Source organism: Cyprinodon variegatus, unplaced genomic scaffold (assembly GCF_000732505.1).
Source record: "Cyprinodon variegatus isolate N-32 unplaced genomic scaffold, C_variegatus-1.0 Scaffold1548, whole genome shotgun sequence".
NCBI lineage: Eukaryota > Metazoa > Chordata > Actinopteri > Cyprinodontiformes > Cyprinodontidae > Cyprinodon > Cyprinodon variegatus.
Window position 1 is genome coordinate 76,937 of NW_015152001.1, and position 11,658 is coordinate 88,594.

The window sequence follows — 11,658 nt, forward strand, 5'->3', positions numbered from 1 at the left end:
ATTTATACCCCCTTAGGGTGTAAGGGGTTAAGATGGGCGTGATATTTTCAATTGTTGCACACTGTGCGGCCCAGCGCTCTGATGTGATCTACCTGCTCACACTGTACGTCTAAAAACCAGGTGGGACTCAGCTCCGCAGTGAGATGGCGCTACTCGGACTTTCCGGAAGCCAAACGAGTAGAAGAGGAATATGAAGCTCACTAGACTGAAACGCCCTGCCTTGGCAATTTGTTCAATTTTGTGCTCAAAGCCCTTAAAAGGAATATGGGGGAAAAATCAGGATATTGACTTTTTCCCATATTAAACTTAAATAAACAAAAATATCAGTTAACTTTTTATATTTTTTTCCAGCTGCCCAATCCACCTAATATCAAATTATTACAAAAATGTTCTCTAAAGTTCAAATTATTTATATAATCTTGACTGTTTGAAGGTTTGTGTCCATTCATATCTATGTGGAGATACACTGTTATAGAAATGTCAGGGTTTGTCATTTAAACCCTTTCTGAGCTGAAAACAAATAGAAAAGAAAGAAATAAATATTAAAGAACAGCAGCTCGTCATTTGTTGGGCATGCATTCAATCTGTATTTTGAAGGTGAAAAAGTTCTAAAAAGCAACTGCATCTCTGCCTGGTTCTGTACTCACCAGTGTGGTGAAGATGTAGTGATAATACTCCGTCATCATTCCCATCGCTAGAGCCTAGAACAAAGAGTGACAAAAAGAGAGCACATGAAGCGGAACATTTCTCCATATTTTTGCACACATGAACACACACACTTACTGGTTTGGTTGTTTGCCTGATCCAATAGCTGTATAACCATGTAATGCGAGAAGGCATATATTTCAGCCCTGCAGCAGCCATAGGCTTAAAGATAAGAGGCAAACACCCACCAAGAAGACAAACAGCCAAAGAAAGAAAAAGACTCAGTGAAGGCAAAAATAAATTTGGCATATATGAGATCATACAGCATGGAGGATTACACTTGATGCCATAGATATAGAGCATCTGGATCATGGGTAAGCAGTAGAGCCCACCCCCACAACAGCTCTACAACAAGACAGAGTGATTGCCTCAGAATGGTAACTTATATTTTATTCTCCTGAATTGATTGTATGAAATTATATGGAATATATCAATCCCAGTAAATCTGCACGGAAACTTAACTGGAGTAGATGAATCTACCCTTACGCATCTAAAGGAGAGGATAAAACGCAACTGAACGTGCCAAGAACTTACAATTTCTCTATCTTTAACTGCTTAAATAAATACATCAGTCCAAAACCTCTTTCCCACTGATAATAGCAGGTTAACACATGTTTTTCAATCAAAGGTCGACCCGCTAATAATCATTATTACCCCCGGCTCACACCGACTCCGGTGCGGTGGGTGCGGCGCCGCAGTGATTCCAAGTCATTAAAAAGACGTAAACCTCTCTCATCGGCTGCTGAGCTGTCTGGCTGCAGTTACCGAGACACTCCGGCGCTGCAGAAAATTCAGCAAGAAAGCTATCCTTGCGGCGTGCCGGAGCCCTCCGCAACAAGCTCTCGCAAATATCCTTATTTGGGCCGTGTTATCGCGTGAAGTTACGTGAACGCAAGTGAACTTCTGTTCTCGCAAGTTAAATCTCCGGACCTGTTGCCGGAGCCGCAGAGCCGCACCGCACCGTAGTCAAAAGGGCGGTGTGAGAGGGGGTGTGCGGGAGTTGTGGTCTCCGTCGGCTTGGTAACCGCACCGGAGCCAGTGTGAGCAAGGGGTTAGGCTCCCTTCCCACTGGCAATAAAAGTTGGTATAACCATGCGATGGCAGCTGTGTGGCCTTTGTCCCCCTCGGCTGCGTGTCTGATGACATCATCACGCTGGCTTCACGTTGATTATGTCACAAGTGTGACAGAACTCAGGAAAGTAAACAATGGAGAGCAAGTTGTAAGGAAGCCAGGGCGTAGTCAGTGTGCTTTATTGTTTCTCCCTATTATCTGTCTGAATTCCTCTCAGCAGAGCTGCTCCATGTTTATCCAATGGAAACAGAGTTGATTCTGCTTGTTAGATCAGAAGCGACTGGAGCGGTGTGTTGATGTCCGTACTTTGCTTTCAAAGGTACCACATACGACCCCGCTAAATTACCACATAATTTAGCGGGGTCGCCCCGCTAAATTACCGATCAGCATGCCGATCAGAACCTTAGATTTACACGTGGGTCGCTTTCCGAGTCGTTTGACCCGGGTAGACTCGCGTCAGTGAGCTGTTCCCACTGCCACTAAAAGCCCATTGTTCCTGGATTTAAACAGGTTTTTCGGCCAGGGGGGAATGGATATAACAGCTTCCAGATTGCTTCATGGCCCCCATGTAAAAAGCAAGAAGCATGTTTCCAAAGTATAAGGGCATAAAAGACTTTTAGTAACGGTGCAAATACAGCCGATTTTTAAAGATTCTTTAAAACCCATGGAAGCATGAAAAAAGATGCTCTTTTAACGGGCTTTGGGTTTATCATATCAAAAAGTCCAGGTTTATAAAACCATGCAGACGTTCACCATCCTGAAGCTGTACTTCATAGATCACAGCAGCAGCTCAACGTTCAATCACCAGGTCCTGCCTCATGTTCTGCCCACTACCCCTTCACTTTTAACGAGGAATGGTCAACACCAGGACTTGGTGAATGTAAATTAGTATTTAAATTAGCCAGCTCATCAATGCCATCTCATTGTTAACAATGGCAGCCATGGAGAATAGAGGCTTTTCTGTGCCTTTGTACAGTGAGGCAGAATCTGATGTTTTAGTGAGCAGGTAGATCATGTCTGGTTGTAACAGTGGTGTGAAAAACAGAAAGAAAGAGCTGTGAGTGGCAGCAGGTCGACAATCTGATACATCGACTGGTTTGAATTAAACATACCATCCAGGACAGCAGGAGGTAATACGCTTTGATATCTCCAACCTACAGATTCGTTTGCAGAATGATGTCGATCCTAAACATGGCTGCAGGCACAGAGTTAATTAATTGTTGATTATTTTAAGCACATACCTGCAGGCTACTTCAAGAACCCTAATGAAGATTCCCGACTGTAATTAAACAGGACAGGGGGCACGTTGTCTCCTATTACTGGACCCAGTACAAAGATCAAATAGCAATGCTTTAGGGCACCATTCCTCACTTCTGTTCCTTGATCTCTATTAGATGGGAATCTTTTCCCACACCTGAATCAAGGGGCTGAAATACCTCCTGAAAAGGTTCTTAGACTCATGCTAATGACATGGTTATTTGATTTGGGTGTTTTGAAGCAGAGACACATCTAAAGGGTGGCAGGACAGAGAACCTCAAGGAGCCAAAATCAAGGACCTCACTCCAGGGAGTCTAACATATCAATCAATAAATAAATCAATCAATGTCTTTATTGTCAACTACAATTTACATTGTAATAGAGATTTTCAGTTTCAGTACAAACCGTTCATCACATACATCACATACACCTGAGGGGCCCCACTGCTTCAAGGGCCCCGCCGTGAGGCGGTTCCATTATAGTACTGCCTTAATCTCTGGGATAAGACAGGAGCCACAATGGGGAGGAATTGGCGGAAAACGTATTTTACATATTTCAGGATACAGTTTGAGACATCAAAAAAACACCTTAGCACAAAAAAGCACATGTAACACGAGATAAACATTTCAGCAGAAGGAAAACATTGGAGGCTGGAGCCGCATGAAAGTCCATCTGACATTTAAGCATCAGTTGTCTGTGTATGAATGAGTGCATTCAATTTGTCCATGAACGCTGTCCACAGGCCATTGTCTTTAATTAAATGGAAGTTTATCAACTGGCGCTACAGTTCTGGACGCATCCACCAGGAGTCCCCTCCTCCTTGAAGAAGAGTAGCCGGCAGTTCTGGGCCCTTCCGCCATAGCATCCAGGGGGGTTTTGATAAGGGGGAGGCCGAATCCAGAATAACACTTTTTGTTTTAAGAGCAGGCAGCGCAGAATTTACCATCAGCCTTGGAGCCTTTTCTTGATGGGCTCCACATGGTGAATCCAATATTCTGAATTTGCTGGGCTTTTCTGCATTGAAGCAAACATACACATCCAAGATATTATCCCATTTCCCCTTTGAGTTCAACCACCGCAGCCTGCCTGCGTACAATTGCACCCAGCATACGACTCAGCTCCTGGTCTTGCTCATTCACAGCCTTTGTGTCAACTGCTGCCGGCAGCCTGATGCCCAAATTGCCAAAGACGTCCTCTGTAATTGTAGATACATCAGGTATCCTCCATATTCAAACAGGAGAAATCAGAGTATGATAAATCCAGAAATCCATACTGTACATCTTCTATATCTTCCACTGAGAACATTGTAAAACACACCACCCATGCCTTCCATGAGTCAATGGTGTATCACACCAAGTATGTCCCAGTAAGACAGGAAGGGTCCCCTTTTCCATGTCGTCCAGTTGAGAAAATTCTACCAATGGCATTGAGAGACCATCTGACCAGATCCATTGTTTGAATTCAGGTGATATGAAGAGAGAGCTCAGAAAAGACAAAACACACCAAAGCAAGAACAGATCAGGAAGATCAGGGAGTTGCAGAGGTAAAGGAAAATGTGACCGCCTCCTTCAAGAGTCAGAACAAAGAAATAAACCAGTTATCATCGCGGGCCAGGATATGTTGGGATTCCTTGAAAATTCTCCTCCTCCTGGTTCTCCCAGTTGAAAGGTCTTCCAGCAGGACCAGTCCATCCAACATGCAGCACCGAACGCCAGAGTCACGACGCTAATAAAGGTTTATAGAAATCAGCAGTGGTGAAAAGTAACAAATTACATTTACTTAATTACTGTAAAGTACTTTTTTGAGTATCTTTACTTGAGTAGTTTTTTGCAGGCGTACTTCTAACTTTCACTCCACTGCATTTCCAGAAGGCTGCTAGTTCCTGGTTCCTTTTAGTTCTGTAATCCACTGAGGTTGTTCTTCTTTCTTGAAATGTAATTTCATCACGGCAGATAGTAGCCTTTAGGACTGAATATAGACACCACTGTTTTAGAGATTTAATGACTCACAAATATGAGAATCTCAGTTTATAAATGTATTAAGGTGTTTTTGCCAGGTGACAAAGTTGTTCAGTAGGATGAGTCTCAAAGCAGAGTTATAGTTTCTTTGTCTGAAACTATTCAACCTTAAAGCTCTATTCCATAGTATAAGAATGAATCAAGACTGTTTTCTTTTTGGTGTGTTTTTAAAAAGTAATAAAGATCATACTATCTGTCATTATTTTTTGAGCCATTTTTTATGCTGAACTTCTTTCCAGGTGGTGTGGAATCTGTAGCAGGTGGTTCTACGCATCAATACATCAGGTGGGTTCTGAAAGTTACAGAACTGTACTGTCAGGAATCCAGTTTGTGTGGTCTGTTTTTGTGTTTCCTTTCCTCCTCCACCAGGTGGTGCCCCGTCCTCATTGGTTCTCCCTGCACACCTGCAGCTCATTGCCTCATTACCTGTGGAGTGTTCTTAAGCTGCTGACTGCCACTACCTCGACGCCAGAGTGTTTGCCAATACAGGGTACTCTAGCCATCCTTAGTTTAGAAAGTCTAAGCTGAGTTTTTGTTTGCCAGTTTTGGATTCTCTAGCCAAGCTGAGTTTTTTCAGAGTCAAACTGAGTTTTTGTCAACCTGAGACTTAACTTTGTTTTTGTCTTTGCTTCTCGGCAGGAAGTCATCCTGCAAACAGGATTTGTTCGGTCCTTCCCTCTCTAGAAGGTTCTACTGAGCTTCTAACTGAGCTGGGGTTCCAAACAGGAAGTTTAGATCCACTTTCCCCCAGAGGTCGTTTGAGCTTCACACCAAGCAAAGGTTTCTTCAACACTACAGCCCGTTCAAGTACTGCAGGAAATCTGAGCAGCAGTAAGCTTCTCCATTCACCAAGGAACAACCGCAGTCTGACTAACCCAGTCCACCCATCTCCAAGCAAGTACAATCCTCTCAGTCTGGATTCCATAAAGGACATCTTTCCCTGGAGAAGTGAGTCTGCAACCTTTTCCTCCAATTCTAAGATTCAAATTTCCCACTGAGCCTGAACTAACCGCAGTGTCTTCCCCTCACCTTTCAGTCCCTGTTGAGCAGTGTTCAGAGCAACACTGGACTCACTCCCTAGTGCTTAGAGCAGCACTGGTTGCATCACCACTCTCTTAATAAACCTGTTTAAACTTTTCCCTGGTCTCTCTGTTTGGCTTTCTGCATCTTGGGGTCAGACCTTAGATAAAGATCATGACATGTACTGATTTTAGAAAATTAAATGTGTCCTTTGAACTCTGAAATATTCTTAAATGCATGTACCTTGGAATACTTAAGTATTTTCAAAAGTCACAACTTCAATCATTAAACTTGAGTTTATGTTTGACTGAGTAACTTTTAGTTGCAGTTGATTGAGATTTGACTATGAGTATCAATACTTTTACTCAAGTGATACTGTTGAGTACTTCATCCACCACTGGTAATCAGATGGCCTTTTTGTCTGTGGTACTCATCAGCTTGTGGATGATGGAATCTGATGACATAACCTTTTTTTAATATTGCAAAGACTTTGAAAGAAGATTCAAATTGACAGTTTTTTTGTTTTAAATCTGTGGGACAAACCCTCAGGTATCGTTATGAATCACCAGCACATGTATAAATAACACATGCTTGTGATTTCAATGTCTAGTTTATAGAAATTATTTATAGTTTAAAGTCCCCCTTTAATCTCCATCAGTCATGCAACACAACCATTTTTATATGTGTACAGGCCTTGGTACATAGGAACCAATTTTGTGCAAAGTATGGTTCCTGTCTGGTAGGAACCCGCCAGGAGGAGCCACGAGTTCAGCTGAGAGGAGGTCTGTCTGCTTTCTATCTAGAACCACATAATATCCAAGGTAGACTTAGACTTAGACAGTACTTTATTGATCCCTTGGGAAGACTCCCTCTGGAAATTAAGGTTACCAGCAGCTTACAGGGCAAAAAGGTGTAAAATAATGAAATGATAAAACCTCAATTTGTCGATTTATTTCTGAATTTATGATCTACTGTCTCTGAGCTGGTAAAACACAAACATGGATGCTTCCATGCAGATGCACTCCATAATTTCTTATCAGCTCAGAAAACCATTGTAAGTCCGGCTGACATATATAGGCATCCAGCCTCTCACCAGGATAATGTGTCTGAAAATATAGCCCTATGAAAGCGGCTGTGGTGGTAAAATCCGCTTATTCTATTATCATCCAACTGTGAGAGTGTTTGGCTCTGGGCCATCTAGTGGGGGCTGTGCTGGATTACTGAAGCTCTACCTGCGGTGAACTTCATCAAACCACCATGGATCACAGGTTAGATCTGATTTAATACATGGAGGCAATATGGCTGCCGGTGTCAGATGAGAAACTGTGACAACTTTCACCGTTTGTGGAGGAAATCAGCATTTGAAAGTAAATTCATTCTTTCTTTGGACGTCTCAAAAATATAAGAATGAATCAAAAAAGGTTCCTAAACAACAATGAGTCACATATAAAAAGAAGTTCATTTTTTCATGAAAGTTTAGACCTGCTTAGTTTCAATGATGTTCCAGAGTTTACTGTCATCATCTGTTAACTTTTCTATATGGCATTTAAAAGCGAAAACTAAATATTAAAGAAAGCTATAATTTCTCATCAACTCTGCTTTATACCAGAAACACAAAGATCTGTTTTTATGGCTTTTATCCAAAAAGAAATTGCCTGGCTACATATTTTTCACCACAAAGATAGAAAATATACACAGATGATTATGGCTGCAGCTTTTGTGAAGATGAACTGGGCTGCAGTTTAAGTACTGAAGTGATTCAGTTTCAGAGTAATTCCCACTTCTGCTCTGATACTGACTATTTTAGAGAAAACAAAGCATGTGAGACTGAAATTCTTCTAACCCCAATTTTTTAATGGGAATTTTTTTTTCCTCAAGTTTTTTACAAGTTGTTTGAGCTTGTCCTGTGATCCAGCATATTATTTTACACAGCTGCAAAATGTAGGTATATTGTAAGTAATCAGGCACAGGCTCAGGTTTAAAGATGAACTGGCAATGGGGACATCCTGGGGGCCACGCTGGTAGAGAGTAAAGAGACCAGGGAAATGGTTGGGATGTAGAATTGTGTCACTGGGGGCCACATACTTTGGATACGTTCCAACTGCAGGCCTTGATGTTAAATTCTGATTTTTTTTTGTAAAAAAACGATTTTTTTATGCATTGCCGTTCACATAATGCGACCTGGATGTGATCTCTTGTGTGAACTGCATTCATGCAACTAAAGTGTCCCGCATGTGTAGTAGAGCAGTAGAGGACGCAATGACGTCACAAGCATCTCACAAGCTCTGCGTTTAAGGAAGTAAGCATGGATGGTAGTGCTGGAGCGCATCTTGCAATCTTTCCTAACCTTAAAAACTCTATTTTTTCCAAGATGGTTAACAAAAAAAAGACTGCTCTCCTCACCATCGTCTCTCATGGTTGTTTTATTTCTTCCTGCTTCTGAGTAGCAAGACGCACAATAGTGACCTTTGTTGTGTAATAACAGCGTTCAGGTCGGATGAATGCGATCTGGCCGTTCAGACACAGGTTGCATTTGAAAAGATCAGATTCGGATCGGATTCAGGACCACAGAGCCAAGTGACCTGGGTTGCATTGGAAAAAAATCAGACACAGGTCTCATATGGCAAAAAAAATCGGATTCGGGTCACTTCAGGCTGCTATGTGACTGTAGCCTTATAGACAGAAGTCCTGAACTCCTGTTGAAGCTCCTCTAGCAGCAGAGGAGGAGGTCAAATATCTCCAAATCTGTCTAAATCTCTCACGGCCCCCTTTCGCTGTTACTGGATCCTTCCTCACAGAGTTTATGGCTCTCTTGTTTGGCTGGAAAATTCTGGGTTTATGAGTAGCACCAAAATGCAAATTTTCATGACCATAAGGCGCACCGTACTAAAAGGCGCGGTCTCAGTTATGTGTCCCATTTCTGTATTTAACACACACATAAGGCGCCCCGGATTAAAGGGCGCAGGTTTTATATACCGGTACATGTCCTCTACTACCTTTAAATACCTCTACTGCGTATTTAAAAATAGAGCGGGAGCAAAACTGAGTATGATTGTGCTTTATTCATGTATTTATTACAAAGTATTAATCAAACCCATCAAAGTCATCATCCTCTGTTTCTGAATTAAACAGCTGCGCTAAATCAGACATGCCAATTTCCCCTTCTTCGCTGTCAGAGTCACTTTCTGTTCAGCGCGGCTCCTCGGAAATGATGCCGGCTTTCGCGAAAGCTTGAACAACAGAGCCAGCAGACACGTTAGTCCAAACATTTTAAACTGTGGCGTAACTTGCCCGGCGCTGGCTTCCACTTTTCGTGAAACTGTGGTCTCCTTACTTTGAACGGCCGCTTCACACCGATGTCGAGCGGTTGAAGTTCCTTTGTCAGACCTCCCGGAATAACAGCGAGCACAGCGTTCATTTGTTTCACCATGTTTTTCACATCGGCTGTGAGATGGGCACGCATGGAGTCACAGAGTAACACTGATGGTGTTGCGTGACATACACCTTACATTCACCTCCCTCAGCCACTCTTTCATCATCTCCTCATCCATCCAGCCCTTTTCATTTGCCTTAATAACGACTCCAGCTGGAAAAATCTCTTTAGGCAAAGTCTTTCTCTTAAAAATCACAATAGGTGGCAGTTTCTGTCCATTTGCGTGGCAGCCAATCCACGCCCACACTTCCCCCTTTAACGTTCTCATGGTGGTCTCAACAACGTCCGCAGTAACAACACACATAGGCCGCGCCGCACTATAGGGCGCGCCGCACATTTTGAGGGAAAAAAGACGTTTATATGCGCCTTATAGTCGTGAAAATACAGTATATGACACAAAAAGAGGCTCAGAACACCAGTGGAAGAAGCTAATTGTGGGCTTCACCAAGCAAAACTCAATAGAAAGAAGTTTACAGAAATGCATCATTGATTTTAGCTCCCCCTGTGCTTCAAATATCAGCTGTCATACAGATTTTATTTCTTGGCTTTGCTTAGTAGAATGGGTTAGTAGAGGAACTAAAATCAAAATCAACAGATATGCAGACATCTGACTATGTGGAATTGAATTATTGACTGAAAGGGACATTTTTAAGGCAAAAGTAGTTTCAGGGATCAGTGAGGTTGATCACTTTCTGAGAAACAGGTGTCCTTTTAAGGATGTGAAACATCTCAGAAACAGCAGTTATTTGGTCAATCATAAGGAAGCTACTTAAATGTTGAATGATTTCTCCCTCATTTACAGTAGTAGCCATTCAACATTTCCACAGTTTCCTTGATGGGCCCTTGGCTCGTCCTTGGCTGGTCCCCTACAATTCCTTTTAAAACATCAATCTTTATAATAAAATACTCTCTCATGATTTGAGGACATTAAGATCTAAAGAGAAACACCATCTCCTGGTCCGACCCTGTAATTCAGTGAAAGGGTGAAGTCAGAGTAAGAAAATATGCACGCCCATGGGGGTTCTGCTGCCATTCAGCTGCCCTTCGGCTGGCTTTTGACTATGAAGGGCCATTTTGAATGGCTACTGCTGTATTCTTCATTTGCAAATGATCTTGAACAGAGAAACAAAAACGGAATAATAATAAAAAAAATCAGCAGATAAGTCACTTCCGGCAGAACTTTTTTTGGTGGCATTTTAGTTTATATCAGATCACAGATCCAGTTCCAAGAAAATAACTCACACATATTGCAGAGAAAACTGTGTAACAGCCTTGGCTTTAAGCCGACCCCCTGCTGCTTTCTCAGAGCTCCATTCATTCATTTTACATGGAAGCAGCAGCACACAGTGTGTGGAGCCAAAGTCCATACCTGCTTCAGGATCCCAGCAGCCATCTCATGACCGCAGTCAAAGATGATATGAAACTCTTTTCCCCTTTTCATCTCCTTCAATAGAGGCTTGGCATCCTTTGTGTCTGCAGGCAGTTGCCGGATCTTTAAGCGAATGTTGTACCGAGATGGTGCTTTTATTAGTTCTTGCAACCGAATGAGACCTGAAACAAAAGAACAGAAAAAAAAAACGGTTCACTTTGGACATATTTCCATTAATAAAACGGCCCAGCTGCTGCGGTCCCTGGTTTTAGAGCTATTTCTCATGGAAACCATGGAAAACTACACTATGTTGCTAGATTTTATTTACAGCAGCTCCAGGTTTTATCCTTAAGTTGTTGGGAAATATCTGTACTTAGTTCATGTCCTGTCAGACATTAAGCCCAGCCTTTCCAACACACACACACCTGAATGAGATTTGATTTATTCTGTTCTATTCTTATTATCAACCTTGTTGAAAGTGTGAATATAATATAGTTTTATTTAGCTTTTATAAATATTCTTATAATAAGCAAATGTACTAATCCCTAAATAGGTATAAAAACAAGATCTCACACTTGAAAATGATTTTTCTTTGTATATTTTCAGCTATTGTCTGTGACAATACAGTAATGCCTGCATGGGGAGTGGAGGCCTAGTGGTTAGGGCATTGCATTTGGAATCCTGAGGTTTTGATTTGGAGACCCACTCCCACAGACTGTCAGATGATGTCACGGGCTCGGGACATGTAGCGCTGGGATAAAATGTCTTTAATGGAGGGAAGAGG

At 42.1% G+C, this 11,658-nt stretch overlaps 1 protein-coding gene across 1 annotated transcript in view; it reads right to left on the minus strand.

Annotated features, from left to right (window-relative positions):
• LOC107103869 (glutamate receptor ionotropic, kainate 2-like) overlaps window positions 1–11,658 on the minus strand; it is a gene marked incomplete at both ends in the record, with an annotated part of 54,738 nt that overhangs the window by 7,580 nt on the left and 35,500 nt on the right. The window contains 2 exons of the mRNA XM_015403712.1: window positions 648–701; window positions 10,875–11,056. Coding sequence (XP_015259198.1) covers window positions 648–701; window positions 10,875–11,056 — 236 coding nt within the window. The remainder of the gene's footprint in view (window positions 1–647; window positions 702–10,874; window positions 11,057–11,658) is intronic.